At 42.2% G+C, this 19,158-nt stretch overlaps 1 protein-coding gene across 1 annotated transcript in view; it reads right to left on the reverse strand.

Annotated features, from left to right (window-relative positions):
- Nucleotides 1–19,158, reverse strand: part of anos1a (anosmin 1a) — a 74,304-nt gene that overhangs the window by 51,853 nt on the left and 3,293 nt on the right. The window contains 1 exon segment of the mRNA XM_072379409.1: nucleotides 12,637–12,684. Coding sequence (XP_072235510.1) covers nucleotides 12,637–12,684 — 48 coding nt within the window.

Below are 19,158 nucleotides of genomic sequence, written 5' to 3' on the forward strand. Positions count from 1 at the left end.
TCAACTGGATGCTTAAAATAACATACTGGTTAAAGCCCCGCTCGTTTCAAGACAACCGACCCACTTCCGAACTGCTCCCTGTTCATTCTTCCCCTAAGACATCTGTTTCCTCCATTTTAGTTAAGTCTGAGGTGAAGTGTCTGCGATTAACAATCTCATAAAATCTTATTAGGAGAGAGGAGGTTCATTTTGGAGAACGTTTAGAAATCCCTAAGTCATTGGCTAACAAGAGATCTCACAATTTTCAGACAAGTCCTCTTTTCTAAAGCCGATGGGGTGTCCAAACTGATTTATCTGCGCCTTTCTGTATTTACCTCTGATAAAAGTATAAAAAAGGCTAACTCAATCATCTTTCAGTTTCTTTGGAGGAACAAAACCCACTACTTAAAGAGACCTCATCTAACTAGAGAACACAATCAGGGTGGAATCAAAGCTCTGGACTTTGAAGCGTTAATCGGCTCATTCAGAGTAAATTGGCTGACTCTATGTAGTTTCATATTCCTAGAGCTATATTCAAAAAGCTCGGTGGTCTAGACCTTTTGCTTAAATGGGACTTCGATTTAACTAAGATTCCTATTCAGTTATCTAAATTCCATAAACAAATTTTGCATTTCTGGAAAATGACATTCACTCATAATTTTACCCCACATGGATCAGTTTTGTGCAATAATATTATTATTATCAGAATAATATTAGTTAATAGGAAATCTGTCTTTAAAACTGATTGGTATGAAAATGGTTTTCTGTTTGTAACTGACTTAATGGATAACAGCGGTGCTTTGTTAGATCACAAAGAGTTTATTGACAAATTTAATCTGGATTGCACTCGCCAAGAGTAATATAAAATATGTAAAGCTATTCCCGTTGCTTTGATCCATCTGATCCAAAAAACTTTAATCTACTCTGTCACTTCAACTTTACCCAAATTAATAGTAGCTGGCTGCAACTTAACTGATAAAAAAATGCTGTTCTCACAACTGCCCTTAAGTCTATTTTTTCAATGATTATAACAGAATGACACCATGATATAGCAGAAAATTAGTTTTCTAAATACATTAAATGGCCAGTTCCACCTAAGGTCAAAGAGTCTCACTTTAAATCTGTCATAAAATCTATCCGGTGGCTGATTTTTTGCATAGACTATTTCAATTTGATCTGGCGAGTTGTGCCTTTTGTGCTTGTCCGACTGAATCCTTAGAACATCTCTTTTTCACTTGTCCCATCTCTAATAAATTTTGGAGTGACATTAGAGACTGGCCATCCTTGACAATAGCAAACATTCCAGAGTTTACTATAAACCATGTCTTGTATTACTTTTATGACCTTGACAGTAAAACATCTTATATGGTAAATGTTGTTTTCTTGCTTGCTAAATATCATATTCATTGTTGTAAGTGGAGAAACTTTATTACTCCTCATTGAAACATCTTAAATCTGACTGTGCCAAAATAATTACCTCAAATTTATCCAAATTCCTTTTATTTTAAATACTTGATTTTTCATTAGCCTTGCACTGCTGTTTCCCTATTGCACTGTTCATTGTACCTCTACAAGATGTTGTATTTGTGTTTGACAAATAAAATAAAGTAGGCCCCGCCCACTTCGAGTACCATACGGATACAGATCATTCTCGCTCATCCCTATATATAAATACATTTTTACTTATGAGGGCATATAATGACATCACTAAGTGCAGACTAGTATTCTTCTAGTTTTTCTTAATTTAAGATTTTTATTCATTCTTTACTTTGTTGTTAGGGAGACCCAGAGTCACGAAATTTAAATTCCTAATATGTCTGAGTATGTATTACAGACTTGACAATAAAGCTGACTTTGACTTGACTTTGACCTCTTGGATTGGACAACCTTTAGTGAACATTGGATTTTGAACACATTTTCACAGTTCTTCCTTTTGTGATTCTTTTCTGAAGTCCTGAACACAACTACATAAACTTATGATCTTTTCCATGTTTTTCTGTCATTTTTTCCACATAAAAACAGAAAATCAGTAAATGAATGTCAGTAAGAATCAGTAAAATGTCTTTCCATCAGATCCTGACTCTTCAGTGTTTGAGTGACCAAGAACTGGTGTTCGTGTGTGTTAGTTTAATTTGTTCTGAGAGTCCAGAAACCATCAGTTAGGAAGAGGGACGATAGTTGTCTCCTCGATAGCCAACAGTCCTCATTATTACTGACACAGCAACAGTCTGCCCCATCTACATCCATCTTTCCCCACATCATTACGATCTCATCGACCTCTGCAATCGACCCTTATTTTTAGTTCATTTTCTCAACTTTTCTCTCAGACATCTTAGAAGTAAACACTTCCACTGAGTCGCAGGAGCTGGGGGCCGATTCACTTCACTTCCTCATCTTTGAACATTTCAATGGAAATACATCTTTATATCACTTCAAATAATACGTCTTCTGTAGTGAGCAGAAACACAATTTGACATATTATGTGTTCTTTTCAGTGTGATAGCTCTTAAGAGGTTAAAGGTACCGACAAAATGGAAGAATATCATGCCAACAGAGGAACAGGCTGTCCCAGCCTCATGCAGAGTTTTTTTACTACATCATCTTCTTCAGTGCAGTTCTGCCTGAGGGCAAAGAGATCAGCGGCATTCAGAACTGGTCTTCAGCATTGTCCCTTGTGCACAGAGATGCTCTGGATTTATTAATCCTGTCAGGATATTACTAATGCAGACAATGAAATCCTCTCACTCATCTCCCACACAGTCATTCAGAGAGTAATGAACACCTCCCCACCCTGAGAAGCTCTATTATACCCAGTCATGCTACCATATATTCATACAGCATCTTAATGTTTTTGGAGCGGGTTGTAGTTTTATTAACTGTTAAAAGTGGCGGCATTACATCAAAGATGACATATTATGGAAATGTTCTTCTGTTATTGGGAGCATCTATTGCCTGAAGTCACCAGCAACACCAGAAGTTTGACATCGGGATGTTCAAAGTTTGTCTCTTTGAAACTGGGTTTTACAGCTCTCCTCACAAAGGTGATGACACGTGAGAGAGATGGATCATTATTTTGAGCGTTACACCAGTCAGAGTTAATCATGGATGGTAAAGTGTCCTCACCGAAAACATCAGGCACTACAGAAGGGTCGACAACAAGAGACTCCGCAAGGATAGGTTGCTCTGAATGAGGGTGATGTTCATCTTTAAACATCATAAGATGACGTTGACATAATGCAGAGAACACTTCATGATCTATGTCATCTCTTGCTTCCATGAACCGTTTTTTCATGTCCTCTATTCTCTCCCTTTCTTTAGTGAAAGCTTCATCCTCAAGAGGCGGACCTTGAGGCCGCCGGGATAACCCGTCTGCATCGCGGTTGGCCTGCCCTGCTCTGTACTTTATGGTAAACTGGTAAGTAGAAAGAGCGGCTAACCAGCGATGTCCAGCAGCATCTAATTTTGCAGACGTCAAAACCTATGTGAGGGGGTTGTTGTCAGTAAGTGCAGTGAAACTTGATCCATAAAAGGTAATCACTGAACTTCGCACAAACAGCCCATTTTAAGGCCAAAAATTCGAGTTTGTGCGTGGGATAGTTTCTCTCGCTCTTGGAAAGACCTCGACTGGCGTACGCGACAACTCTGAGCTTCCCCTCCTGCTCTTGATAGAGCGCTGCCCCCAACCCGTCACGACAAGCGTCAGTATGTACGACATAAGGCAGTTGTGGATTAGCAAAGGCAAGGATGGGTGCAGACGTCAATTTCTCGATCAGAATTCTGAAGGCACTCTCACACTCCGAGGTCCACTCCTCACCCAGCGGCGCATTAGGGCTCACAAGAGGCGTGAAGCGCTCCCTCTTGTACACTTTCCCTCTCTTCTTCGGTGGATGGTAGCCTGCTGTCAGGCTATTAAGAGGTTTGGCTATCTGGGAATATCCTTTGACGAACCGCCGATAATACCCAGCGAAGCCTAAAAAACATTTGAGCTCTTTCCTGTTTGAAGGACGAGGCCAATCTCTCAAGGCGGATGTCTTGTCAGGGTCAGTATGAACTCCCCGTGCATCAACGACATGACCAAGATACTTGACTGATGTTTCTCCGGAGAAAGCTTTAGACCATAATCTTTAAGAGGGTTCAGCACCTTCATGAGCCGTGCTTCGTGTTCTTCCAATGTGTCTGAAAAGACAATTAAGTCGTCCAGAGATACCAATACCTCATTGAGGTGCAAGTCACCGACACACCTCTCCATAAGACGCTGAAAGGTGCTCGGCGCGTTAGTGACACTCTGTGGTATGCGACTGAATTTAAAGAAGCCTAGCGGGCACGTGAAAGTGGTTTTAGGCTTATCTTCTTCAGCCATCTCCACCAGATTTAAGGTCCATGACGGAGAACCACTTAGCACCACTAAGAGCAGCAAAGGTCTCCTCAATGTTCGGAAGAGCATATGCGTCTCTGATGGTTCGAGCATTTAGCTTCCTGTAGTCTATGCATAGCCTGATAGAGCCATTCTTTTTTCGGACCAAGACCACTGGTGAAGCAAAAGGGCTCTGTGACTCTTTAATGATTTCCGCGTCAAGCAATTCTTTAAGATGTTGCTTGACTGCCTCCCTGTCGCTGGGATGAATAGGCCTTGGCCTCTCCTTAAAAGGAGTCTCATCATGTAGCCTGATGTGATGTTTCACTGTAGTGGTGTGACCATATGACAGGTCATCCACGGCAAAGACTTCTGGAATGGATCTAAGCATGGCGATGATACGATCTTTCCATTGTTCAGGTATTGGTGAATCATCAAGATTGAACTTCAGGTTGTCATTGTCAGGTTTGTTGTGACGAGAGTCCCCTTTCTCTGGTCCAAGTAGTGTGACCTGCTGAGCTGCACACATTTGAGCAATGATGCATTTCGGCTGCAGCGTAACATCGTGGTCACTAAGATTACGCAGGACGACAGGGACTTTGCTGCTAGATTTAAAGGGAATGTCCATCAGCGCAGCTTCAAGAAACACGCCACCTGGCAACCTGTGACGTTCGTTGGGTTCAAGCACAAATGTAGTTTGACTGTTCTTTTTCAGCCTAACATCACCTGTGACGCAGCACTTTTGTTTTGCAGGGATGGTGATGGGATTTCCACCATGTAACCTGACATGATATGCATAGTTGTTAAGGTCATGGATCTGGGCAATATGCTGGAAGATCACTGCAAAGTTCCTAGAAAAGAGTTTGCAAATAAACTCTGGACCCTCTCGTTCAAGTACTTGTTCATAGAGTCGTAATAACACATTAGTGCCAATCAACAGAGGGGTGCTGCTGTTGAACTTACACTCTGGCACCACAAGGGCTAACGCAACCAGCTCCTCCTCCCTGCCCAGAGCGGACCGCGGAAAAGTGACATGAGCTTCTATGTAGCCAAGATAGGGGACCTGCTGTCCACCAGCTCCCTCGATTTCAAGAAGGGCATGAATTGGATGTACAGGTAAGTAAATGGTAAATGGTAAATGGACTTGTACTTGTACTTGTATAGCGCTTTTCTAGTCTAGCTGACCACTCAAAGCGCTTCACTACATGCCGCATTCACCCCACTCACACACATTCATACAGCACGTCTTAGGATATAACTACGTGCTTTCTAAGCATTCACACACATTCATACCCCCAATGATACACTGGGGGAGCAACGTGGGGTTCAGTGTCTTGCCCAAGGACGCTTCGACATATCCTGGGGAAGCCAGAGTCGAACCACCGACCTTCCGATTGGTGGGCAGATAGATGATTTTTATGGAAACACTCGGACACTGTTGTAACTTGTGAGCCATGATGGAGTCACACTGTACACCCTCAAGGAAGACGGAAGCTGCACAACGAGGACCTATAAGTCCTGGAGGTATAGATCGCTCTGTGCTATGGTAGGTTTCAGTCATTGTATGTGCTACAACTTTCTTTTGTGTTTCAGTACCATTAACTGATCTGTTGGGACAGGGGTTATCGTCAACTACAGCTCCTGGATGTCCCACCGCAGGAGCTGCTACTAGTTTAAAGCAAATGGGGAAGCAGCCTGCTGAGCAAGAAACTTATCCTGCCTCTCCCTAAGCTCAGCATTCTTCTTGCGAACCAGTGTGGGGTTGGGTTCATTTGAGCAATGAGCAGCAATGTGGTTGTCTTCCCCACACTTAAAACAAAACCAAGGCCTCGGCATTCCAGGCACCTTAAAGGGTCTCCTCATGTTATTACTACTGATTGCAAGGCAGTCTTTCTTTTGAGTACCCTCACTATCTTTCTGATTTTGTGTTAGTTTTTTTTTTAAAACTTGGTTTGTCAATTCAGCTAGCTTGTTTTCAATGTTAGAGGTTTCATCTTGCTTTAGTTTTGCTACTGGGGGAGGGTTACTATCATGAGCGAGGCTTGCTGGCTTTTTGCTTAGCTTTACCAGCTGTTTAGTAAGCTCATTCACTTTCTTTTCAAGCTTTGATGCCTCATTTTGTTTCGGGTTAGGCAATGGGACAGGCTCACAGTCATAGGAGGATATATCAAAAACATGGTGGGCGTACATATTAGCTTTCGAAGCACCTAAATGTTTTTTCATCCTATCTAGCTTCGCTGAACGACAGTCTTCCTCAGTTCTCAACATGAGGAGGAACTTGGGGAATGTTGGCGGATTGCTCTTTTTGCACTCTAACTGTAAGCCTATGATGATGCTCTGATCCCAACAGCCCCTACAGAATTGTCTGAGCAAGTGATCACTGGAATTTTCAGCTGAGACTCCCCCTCTAGAAATTGCCCTTGTGAGGAGGCTATGGAGCCTGGTCAAGTATGCTGATGGCTTCTCTCCATTATTTTGGTTAGAACTAAGAAATGCAGCAAATAACTCATCTCCATCCTCCACAACACCAAAAGCAGAATCAAGTTGAGTGACATAGACTATCGGTGGTGAAGAGATGCCAAGAGGCTTCACAACATTAGCTGCTGGACTCAGCAAGTTCCCAAGAATCCTTCTCATCTTGTGAGCGTCATTCAAGGAAGGATCGTTAAGGAGAAGATCAACTTGGGTGTGCCATGTTTCATAGTCCACCTCGCCATTTGGCCGTGGCATTCTTATTTGTGGGGATGATGAAGTGGTGGACTCACTTCGGATGACATGCTCCACAATCACTTTCTGGATCTGGGGGGGGGGTTATAAACATCCTCACTGACGTGGACTGGGCTCGTTGGTAAACTAACAGATGCACTATGAACACGTGTGGGCTTGGCAGGCTCATTTTGATCATTAGGTGCATTATCATTTTGAGTTGCATGGGGCTGTGTAGCACTACTGTGTATGTTGTGTGATGCGCCCTGGTTTCCCTGCAGCTCTTCCTAAAGCACACTCAAGAAACCTGCCCTGCCACTACCTGCAACAGACTCAAGCTCATCCAAATATCTGCGAGCTATCTCCCTCCCCATCTCTTCCTGACAAACATCTCTAATGGTCCTCGCAAACCACAACATAGCAGGGTCCTTTGGACTTGGTACGGTACCCAAGGTAATGGGGTCGATCCGAGACATAGACCTGTCAGATGCATACTGGATCAGGGCTCTACCCTCTGGTTGTCCTGATTCGTCAGGGATCCTGACTATTTTAGAAATGTCTCCATTAATTTTGAACACAGTACTAATTTCTTCATCTGTGTAATCTGACCCTATACCTGTTACATATAGGGAGTTCTGACCATTAACCTCAAAACGGTTGCAAATATCCATATCTGACTCAGTGGAATGAATGTCTAAATTTCAACGTGTGTATTGTGGGATGGAAGATCAGAAAGCTACTATTGACCAATCTCCTGGCTAGCTCGCCACTTTTTATGTAACCTGCTCGTGTGTCTTCTATCTCACAAAGAGATCTGTACTGACCCCAAAATAATATCTACAAAGGTGAGTCTTGTACCAAAAATCTTAGACTTACAATCTTCCAGTTCAGATTCTTCACAAGGTTACCCAGATCTACTAGGTTTGGGGAGGAGATTGGCAGCAGCAGGCTTTGTAAGAATGAATGACCAATCCAATCCACACAACACACAGGACCACAGATTTATGAAACAGAAACAAACAGCTTTATATAAACAATCTTGTTCAGTTCAGTAGGAATACCTTTAAAGTAAAATAGAGAACTCAAACATATCACAAAAATAATTTAAACAACCAAAATGGATGCAAAACAAACAATGAAATATTTCAATAACCCAAAAGAAATTAAGAAAAGGAAAAGAAATTGTGGTACCACTTCACCATTTACTGGTTGACAACCTTCAGTTCCTTAAGACGTCAATTTTAGTCAGTTTATCTTGTGCATCTTGGGCCAAAGAACAAAAAACAACCCGAGTCTCAGGTGGAGAAAAGTAGCAATATAATTAAAAGGGTGGCTCTCAGGTGAACTTCCTTTCGTTCTTTTTGTTCCTACCGCCCTCCTGGTACAGCAAACATCCACAACAGCAATGGCGTCCTGGACCACGATGGGGCAGTTCCTCAACTGGCACAGACAGAATTGTCCCTCAAAAAAAAAAAAAAAAAAGAAAAAAAAAAAAACAGTCTGCACACAAGTATGCAGAACCGTTAGACTTTCACACTTCTTAACCCTCCAAGCGCCATGGTCGACTTAAGTCGACAAGATGGCGCCTTGAATAAAACGGCCCATTGTGGCAAAAATAACGTCATATTTTGTTCCTACTCTCCACTTCTGGTTGGCAGTCATGTCAAACTTCACCTTTGACGCAAAAAACGTCATCCTTCAATGTAATTTTTTTGAGCTACAGCAAGTTGAATCAGTACGAGTTCTTCACCGAGCGAGTAGTCATTGAGCGACAGCAGCAGAGCGATATAGGCAGCATTAGCGAGTATTTATTTCCAATAATCGCACAATGTCCACTAAAAAGTTTACCTGCAAAGAAGCGCTGGATATTCTATTCGATAATCCTTATTCTGAAAGGGAAAATCTACCTTCAGAAGATGACGGTCAGCTGTTAGCTAGTCCCGCTAGTGGCGACGCGTTCCCGCCCCGCGTCCCTGCCTCACCAGCAGTCGGACAAAGTGTTTCCCTGCACCAAACACCAACTTCAGATCCTTTGCCCACTAATGTTGGTGGTGAGGAAAATGTTTCACGGGGTCGAAGTTTGCATCGAGGAGTTAGCAGGCGTGGTCGTACTGGAGGGAACGAGGCTGGGAGTAATGTGCGTGTTCTGTGTTTTTATCGAGCTCGCCATGTGATCGCTGTGCTTTCTGACACGGTGCCTTCACAAAGTGTCCGCGATCGCAAAAGCCAGTAGTTTGACAAATCTGATGGACATGTCAGACGTGGTCGAAGTGTCAGTGGGAGAGCTGGGGGAAAACGTAGTGGCGCAGGTCATGCAGACGCAGCCATGCTGTCTGTTCACTGACCGGAGCGCGTGTTGGCGCACTTGGAGACATGACAGGAGCGCATTTAGAGGCAGACGCGCTGTCTCACAGTGCAGAGCCAAGTCAGCCAACATGCGTCTCACTAAGCCAGGTTATGGACATGCAGGCTTTGAGGATTTGACTGATGAGGTGTGGTAGCAACATTAGATAAAGCCATTTGATGAAACAGTTGGATATCAGGGGGACAGAGAACTATCCAATGCCGATTCGGCCCTAGATTTTTTGTCACTTTTTCCTCAATGATGATTTCTGGAATTTATTGACTGTATAAACAAACCGTTATGCCCATCAGTTTTTAGCCTCCCATGAAATCAAGCCACATTCAAGATTTCACCAGTGGTCTGATGTAACTGTCAGTGAAATTGTAAAAACGCATCAGGACAAAACACACTACCAGTGGGTACAGATGAATAAATACACCTGTGTGTGTTGATGATTATAATTCATTCATGGGGTGCGTTGACACTGCAGATCAAAGAATGAAGACCTACCTCTTTCCCCACAGATCAAGAAAGTGGTATAACAGAATTTTCCATGCTACTCTTAGTATAAGTATGGTGAATGCTCACATAATTTACTGAAGCTGTATTCCAGCTCCTCACAAGTCTCTGAAGGTCTTTGTGCAAGACGTGGTAACTGGTTTACTGGAAGGCTACTCCAGGAAAGAGAGCCATAAAGGGAGGAAGAAGTCATCGGGACAAATGCCACAGAGACCCACAGAACGTCACTTTCTGTATAAGGCTGATGACCACCCAGATTGTGTCGTATGTTCTGATCGAACCCGCCCTAAGGGCGCCGTCAGACAAAATACAGGTGTAGGCAGTGTGGGGTGGGTCTTTGTGTGGTACCATGCAATGAAAGGTATCACACCATAAAAAACTACAAACAGTGTCACCTGGATGGATAGGCATAGGCCTATTTTGACCTTTGCAGGCAAACATGAGGTTATCGCTCATGTGCATTTTTTCGGCCATTTACTAGAAATAATTTACAGTGTTGGTTTACTCTTTGCTATTTCCCTGAACATTTTGCATTGTCTAGTGCATTGAATATTGAATATAGCACAGACATTCATTGGGGCATATTTGGAGAAAAAGGCTGCATTTCATCATGAAAATTTCATAAAAATTCTATAATCCAAGATGGCCGCCACGCCATGACGTCATAATATGCAAATTAGGTGTGTCAATTTGCTTCCTACATAAACTTTGGGTCATCCTCAACATTTCTCTAATTTACAGAAAGTCTCTATCTCCTATCAGTTTTAAGATATAGCCTTTTGAAATTTATTTGTCAAAATCAAGGATTTTAGAAAAAAACCTCTGGCGCCTAAAGGGTTAAATGTCTTTTCCTCTAATGTCCTTGTTTTAAAACAAATAAATAAAATGGCATTTTAACTAGTTAACCCATACATGAATTATAAGCTTCAACATGAAAAATACACAGCATTTTGTAACACATACATTGAATGGCATTACTCTGCATCACTCGCAGTTACAGCAACGCTACTGTATATGCACTGTGCAAAGCCACTTTGGCGGCCGTGGACTGAATTAGCAGGCCGGAAAGGAAGATAAGTGCTAAACATTAATCACATCATCACAATACTCAATACAAACATGTCTCAAGCATCATTGAACAACATTCACCTACTATTCTGACTGGTTATTTATTTTCCAACGCATTGAACCGCAACTATAACGCTAATTGAGCTAAGCTAACTCACCAGAATAGTTCGAAAAGTTTGGAGAGAACTCCGACAAAGGCTCTCTTACAGCCCACTCCGACTCCTTCAGGTAGGTACTGGGTTCTGGTTCACCACTAACAGCAGCTCTTTCCAAATGCCTACGGAAAACTCTCTTTTCCTCTGCTAATTAGGAAGCAGCGTGCTTCACGGCAGCATGGAGTCTCTCCTGCCTTCTCCTTTTTCTCCCGGTCTTTCCTCTGTCCCACACCTTTGCTCTCACGAGAGCTGCAGGTGATATGTTCAGGACAAGCCCGAAATTTATATTATTAGACGATGCTACGATGCATTCAAGGAACCCGATATTTCTGAGTGCTATAAATATAATCAGAGTTACACTTGCCTGATCTGGAAGGGCGGCGTTGAACAGTCGCTCAGTTTCTACCTCTCCTAACCGAGTGCTGTCAGCAGTGTAGGGCACGTTACTTTTAAAAAGTAATCAGTTATAGTTACTTCTCCCAAAAGTAACTGAATTACTACACTATAAAATTAGCTAGATACCAGGGAAAGTCACTATTGTGTTACTCGTCTTTTCTTAGTTTAAATGTGTCTAAGAATTTGGATTTTTTTCTAAGCAGGTTTCACAAGCCAATGAGGGCTCTGAAGGAGTTACTGTTGATAACGGAGCATGTTCTCAACAACATACCTGCCTATCATTCCATTCACTCAAGTTTGAAGCTGGAGTCCGTGTCCTTCTTTGTTAGCGGAGCTCACGTTAGCCAGACTTGGCCTGCCATCCACACTGTCACTGTCAAGAAGTATGTGCCGTTGAGAGATGCTTCATTGGATTAAACTTGCTCACAACGGATGTGGACAAAGACTTCGTTCCTGGACATAATGTACACCTCACATGTGCGTTCTTGTCTTTTACATAAGGAGAATAAAGTAGTGTCTGTACCACTTTGAAAACGCCAACTTTCCCTCCAGATTCGCCATTGCTGCAGCTTACCTCTGCTAGTTTAGGTGTGTGGGGCTGGTGTGTAAACTGAACATTGCCTCTGATTGGCTTACCATGAAAGCTTACTCTACCTTAGCCAATCATCATCACTTATGCGGTTGTCTCGCCCCTTTCTCCTCCCTCAGCAAAGAAAAAATAAACAGCTTTTCAGCTCCTGTGGCGGAGAGTCAAGTCGGATGATGAGAGCTTCAATGAGCAGCTTTAGTTTATAACGAGCCCCATTTAATTGTCGTAACGGCAAATAGTAATTAGTCAGCTTACCCGTTACTGAAAAAAATAACGTTGTTAGTAACACCTTTTATTTTAACGCCATTATTCCCATCACTGGCTGTCAGTAGAGCTGTTTCATTTGGGGTCAGACATGGGCCACTGTGCTTAAACCAAAAGCTGTTTAGACCAGAGCCTGTCTGTATGTCTCAATAAAAGTGTTGCATCTTTAACTTGCTATGTACCACTGGAATATTGCTTTGCTCCATTTAAGTAATAAAATAAGTAGAATTGCTGCTGAGAAAATAAATCACAGGTTACTTACCTTTGAGCACTGTTTATAATTCTGACACCAGTCCAAGGATCCATCACTCTGAAGAGGAGAAAAGAGACGGCAAAACATGAAAGTAGGTCTAAATGAATAAAATACAGAGGAATATAATTAAATGCTCTAATTATAGCTTAGTGCTGTGACAGCTCAGAGGGAGCAGCAGGATAATTACAGTCTGTAATGACGCCATAACACACAGTTTACATTTTGCATTTCTGTTCGATGACAATTTAATGTGAAAACTGAAAGCTTGTGGCCATTAATAATGATCAAATGATCTGGGTTTGCTGGTCCAGTCGTGTGACAGTCAAAGGGCAGACGTATTTATCACTGTCACAGGAAAAATACTGATGCTTAAACTTGTTCATTGTTGATATCTGAACTCTGGTAGTGAGCTTCAACTATAGATAACATGTCTATGACCGAAAGTCCGGTAAAATAATTCCAAATTATTCCAAGTTTAGCTACTTTGTTCAGATCATCAAGGGATTCAATAAAGACAAAAACATGTCTTAATATGATCTGTTTGTGGTTCTCATGACCAAGTCAGTTGGATCCTGTGAGGTGAATCTTCCCGAGTAAACAGCCTGGTATAATGAAATTATATTTTGATAACATGCCAAGTTATGTCACGTATCATTTCTATGCATTCTGTTTTTCTGTCATTGCACATCATCACTCTACATGCGCTGTATTTCTCTTCACTCTAACAATATGACATCCCATTTCAACAACATGAAAAGACTCCTAATGTTTGAGAAATGGAAAACCATTTATGCAGACTCCAGTGATAATGTGTCGCAGTGAAAGGTTTGGACACGTCTCCCCAGTCAAAGTGAATGGGTAGGTGTGCTGGTACAGTCGTGAAAAAGAAGATACATTTTCTGTCTGTTCCAAGGTTTTGTGTAGAAGGACTTTGAAAAAGCCACATCTGGACCCCACCAGGTCTTAGAATTAAATAAGTATGACCTCATAATACACCAAGTCATGTATATCACAGAAACTAAGACAGAATGCAAAAGTAGTGTGTGTAAAAAGTAAACCACATGAGTCAGCGGATTCTAAACTTCCTGCTTCTACATTCAGACAAACTGAAGTCGTTATGTTTGGACCTGAGCGCTTCAGGGAGAAACTGTTGAGTTATATAGTTACTCTAGATGGTATTTCCTTGACTTCTAGTCCTACATTGAGGAACCTTGTGAGGAACCTTGTGAGGAACCTTGTGAGGAACCTTGTGAGGAACCTTGTGAGGAACCTTGGAGTTATTTCTGACCTGGATCTGTCCTGTGACGCACATATAAAACTGGTTTCGAGGACTGCCTTCTTTCACCTTCGTAATATTTCTAAAATCAGGAACATCCCGTCTCAGAGTGATGCAGAGAAACTGCTCCTCCTCATACAAAACATTCAAATGCTTCTCATTTCCTGTGCTGATCATTAGAGATTTTAGTGTCTCTGACACAGGTGATGGAGCAGTGATCACTGACATCACAAACTCCAGAGGCAGGGATCTGTGTGCTCTGTCAGTCAGTCTGATATCAAGTCATGTGGAGCTCAGAGGATTGTTGAAGTTTGCTCTGGTGGCTTTATCTCTGAGCTGAAACACATCCAGTTCCACACACTGTTCTCTGAATGTGTTGGAGCTGTCAGAGAGCCGGTCCAGGTGAAGATCCCCCATTTTTATCAACTCATAGCAGGCACAAAGTGACTCATTTAGAACCGCTGCGTACGCACTGAATAGGGCCTGAACAATGTGTACGTCACTTCTGTCTGGAACCATTTCAGGCTCTCAGTGTCTGTTCATTTGAAACTGAAAGTCTGATTTTGAACTTTGAAGTTCATTTCATTTTAAATTTTTTACTTTTAATTAAACATTTTCACTTTTATTTTATTTTATTTTTCTGTTTTAAATTATTTTTCTTTGCTGTTGCTGATCTATCTATCTATCTGGAAGCTTCAATGCAATCTGTTGGTTCCCTGTATGAATTGGACTAATTTGGAATTTGATCCATTTGATTTTATTGGATTACAATGAACTTGATTGTATCTTTGAAGTGCCTTCAGATGGCATTTGTTGTGATTTGTCACTCTATAAATCAAACTGAATTGAATTGAAATGAAGAAGCAGCTTCAGCAGCAGTGAGCTGCAGTAATGGTTTCCTGTGGGACGTTATCAGTCTCTCTCATGGTTCTGGAGGAATCTCGGCCACTCTTCTCTCCAGCGCTGCTTCAGCTCATTGAGGTTTGCAGCATTGGTTTCTGCACAGCTCTCTTAAGGTCCCACCACAGCATTTCAGTCAGGCTGAGGTCTGGACTCTGACTGGACCATTGCAACACCTTGATTCTGTTCTTTTTCCCACATTCTGCTGTAGATCTGCTGCTGTGTTTGGGATCATTGTCCTGCTGATGAGCCAGTTTCAGCCCAGCTTTAGCTGTGGGACAGATGGCCTCACATTTGACTCTAGAATACTTTGGTATCCAGAGGAGTTCATGGTGGACTCAATGACTGCAAGGTGCCCAGGTCCTGTGGCTGCAGAACCAGCCCAGATCATCAGCCCTCCACCACCGTGCTTGACAGCTGGTTTGTGCTGATATGCTGTGTTTGGTTTCCTCCAAACGTGCTGCTGTGCATTATGACCAAACATCTCCACTTTGCTCTGGTCTGTCCAAAGGACATTGTTCCAGAAGTCTTGAGCTTTGTTCAGATGCAGCTTTGCAAACCTAAGCTGTGCTGCCATGTTCTTTTTAGAGAGAAGAGGCTTTCTCCTGCAGCCCTTCCAAACAAGCCATCCTTGTTCAGTCTTTTTCTAACTGTGCTGTCATGACCTTTAACCTTTAACATGCTAACTGAGGCCTGTAGAGTCTGAGATGTAGCTCTGGGCTTTTTCACCTTGGGGTGAACTTGCTGGGACGTCCACTCCTGGGAAGATTGACAGCTGTCCTGAATGTTTTCCACTTGTGAATAATCTTTCTCTCTGTAGAATGATGGACTCCAGATAGTTTGGAAATGGCCTTATAACCCTTCCCAGATTGATGGACAGCAACAGTTGCTTCTCTAAGATCATTGCTGATGTCTCTCTTTTTTTGTTCACACTTTATGATCAATTACTCAAATTCATGTGAGTAGCAGAACCCTCTGCTACTAACCCTCTTCATTGCTATTAAATCTGTCAGGGTGGGCTTTTTGAATGCACTGCTTCTGCATATTGGCTTAGCTTTTGTTAAATAACATGATGAAATATGTTGTGTTGTTAGAATTTAAGGTGTGTTTGCTGTTCTTTTCATGACTGTAGATAATTCTGCCTTTTGAGTTACATTTTGATAAAGTATGACATTAAGCCTCTTCTTATTTCTTTATATTTTCTTTCTAAGAAGCCTGACTTTCTTGCAAAGGGATCTTCAATTGAGGATTAGTTCAGCAGACACTGATCTTTAGCTGCTTTTTCCCCTCATCTTCAGTCCTTGTTCCTGAGCATTTTCAGTGTTTTTTCTTTGTTCAGCCACTTAACTCTGAGCTATGAACCATTCAGGCAAAAAAAAGGCTCCTAACTCAAGGGATGAACCAGTGTTGTGTCGACACAGAACAGACAACTGTAGCAAAGAAGCCATTTTAAACTGGATCTTTAGGCACTTTGTTACCAGCAGCCTGTCACAAAGACACATCATTTGTTCCCATTTCTTTAGTTGCATCTATGAAAAACAGCAAAGAAAACACAGTTTGACAGACAGAAAATAGGATTTCTGCAGCAACAAGGTGATTCCCAAAGAGCTATTAGCTGAAAACTTGGCATATCTCAGCATGGTGTGCAGTGTGTCCTTAAAACATTTGAGGAAACTGGACAAGTGGAGGACAAAAGAAGAAGTGTCAGGCCTAAAAAACTATCTCCAGCAGATGAACAGGATCTGAAAGTGATGTCCTTAAGAAAGAGGAAAAATCCAGCTGTGACCTGACAGGACCTGAGAGATGCATCTGGACCTTCAGCTGATCCATCTACTGTTGGCCCAAGCCTCATCAGAAATGGTCTCCATGGAAGGGTGGCTGTCAAGAAGCCATTCTTAAGGAAGGGAAACAGGGAGAAAAGGCTGAGCTATGCCAAATGACACAAGAAGTGGACTGAAAATCAGTGGCAACAGGTCTTATGGAGGGATGAATCCTCCCCAGAGCCCGGACCTCAACATTATTGAAGCAGTGTGGGATCATCTGACAGAGAACGGAACAAAAGGCAGCCCACATCCAAAGAAGAGCTTTGGGATGTCCTTCAAGAAGCCTGGAGAACTATTCCTGAAGACTCCTTAAAGAAATGACAGAAAGCTTGTCTCAGAGGGTTCAGGCTGTGTTGGAGAATAAAGGAGCTCAGACCAGATATTCACTTTAAAGCTGAGCCTCACTGCACCAGGTGCTGCAGAAGCAGGCGTCGATGACGTCATCCCAGTAGACGGGTGTGTAGAAAGCCCTCTATAAGCCCCCCGATAGCCGCCAATAACAACAACACAGCAGCTATGAGCTAACAGAGCTATAGTAAGCATTCATTCATTCATTCTTCTTAAAGTATTGAAATAAAGACAGATAATGCCTTATTTAGAGGCTGCATCCTCTAAGCCCCGTTCACTCCGTTATATGGATCTCCAGTTATCTAAATATCTTCCGAAGGACACCGACTTTCACCAAACTGTTCTCGGTAACTAGATGAACGTATTTCATGCCAGAAATAAGGTCCAGGTTTAAAAATATCGTAGTTCCCCTTTAATGTAGGAGCAGAAAATTCTTTATGTCTTTGAGATGTGCTTGGAGTCTAAACAACTGACTTGTTTTTGGACTTCTGTGCTAGCCATGGATTGTCCATCGCAAACACCATGTTCGAGCATAAGGTGGCTCAGAAGTATACTTGATACCAGGGCACCAGATGCCAGATGCCAGATGACTGACTTTGTAGTCGTGTCATCAGACCTGCGGCCGCACGTCTTGGACACTTAGGAGTAGAGATGGCAGAGCTGTCAACTGATCACCCCCTGGTGAGGGTTGTGTATTTTAATCAATTTAAAAAAAATTAATGTGTCGTTTATAATACAATAAATATACATTTCAGCATCAATATCAGTTTTATACACTGTAAATCTACGTTATCATTTTACAGCTACTGTTCTGAACACTATTAGAAATAAACGCTTAAAATGACTGGAAATGATTGTAATATACAGTAACACCCTCACAGAACCACCCGCACCAGTCAGACCTTGTGACTGTGTGGTCTTTCAAACATTGACATGATCTGTCAATAAATAAATAGAGCGCAACTAATGGTGAGCTGAGTTAAACTTTGTCCTCTGTGGTTGGGGGTTATTGAAGTCAGGGCTGCTCTACTCACTGAGCTTTGTCAAGACTAATTAAGTCACACAAATCATTAGTCCATGCTTCGGTGGAGCTGTGCAGACAGTGTATTAGATGATCAGGTAGTTTTGATAACCTGACAGTAGGGATGTTGTGACACCACTGAGCAAAAATTTACTGTATTACAACATACATTTGTGCTAAAGCAAAATACCACAAGCGAAACTTTGAGTGCTTTTCGATGTTTTGAACATTCCCAGCCCACCTCACCTGCAGCTGAATGAAAAAAAAAACTTTGAATAAAGTATTATTTGTTATGAGTAATTGCTGTTTATGGCTATTGCTGCTGCCTGTATTGTTCATTGTTGTAGCAGCTGAGGAAGACTCTGACTGAACATACGTCATTTCATCATTAGAGGGGGGACAGAAGTCCTTTTTTGTTCATCAACTTGTGAAGCTTTCTTCTTTGTGAAATCAGCTCCTGGGGCCCCAGAGCAGTCCCCAGCATAGAGCCAGCTTCTTTATCAGTTTGTTCATTTTCTTTGAGTTTCTGGTTCTGATGCTGCAGCCCCAACAGATGCTGAAAAGCAGATTGAACTCTCCACCACAGACATGTAGAAGATGTGCAAGACATTGATGGATCTAAGCTTCCTGAAGAAGTACACTCTGTCCTGTCACATAGACAGCCTCATTATTGCATTTCCAGTTCAGTTTGTTGTAAAAGAAACTCCCAGGAATTTGTTAGCCTTTCATCAAGGTCCGTGTTCAAGGAGGTGTTAGGACCCAAACGCAGGACTACCAGAGGAAGAAGACGAAGACCGGAGGTGATAGTCGCTTCATCAAAACAAGTAAGGGGGCTTCCGAGGCAGGATAAGCTAAACTAAAAACAGTTACTGAACTAACCACAGAGCTAAGAGAAACAAAGAAGACTAGCTAAGAAGACTGACAGGGTCACCACAGGAAAATGAAGAAATCAACAATGATCTGGCAAAGGAACAACGAAAAAAACAGGAGACTATATACTGAAGGAGTGATTAAGAACAGGTGAGGCAATTAGCAACGGAAGTTGAATGATAGAAGAATGCAGTAAATCCAACAGAAATTAACCAAATGACAGAATTTTACCATAATAAAACAGGAAACCACCACCACCTGTACCTCCTCCCAGAATAGAAACAGTGTTTGGG

The sequence above is a fragment of the Leuresthes tenuis genome, unplaced genomic scaffold, assembly GCF_036924035.1.
Source record: "Leuresthes tenuis unplaced genomic scaffold, fLeuTen1.0.hap1 SCAF_1, whole genome shotgun sequence".
Taxonomy (NCBI): Eukaryota; Metazoa; Chordata; class Actinopteri; order Atheriniformes; family Atherinopsidae; genus Leuresthes; species Leuresthes tenuis.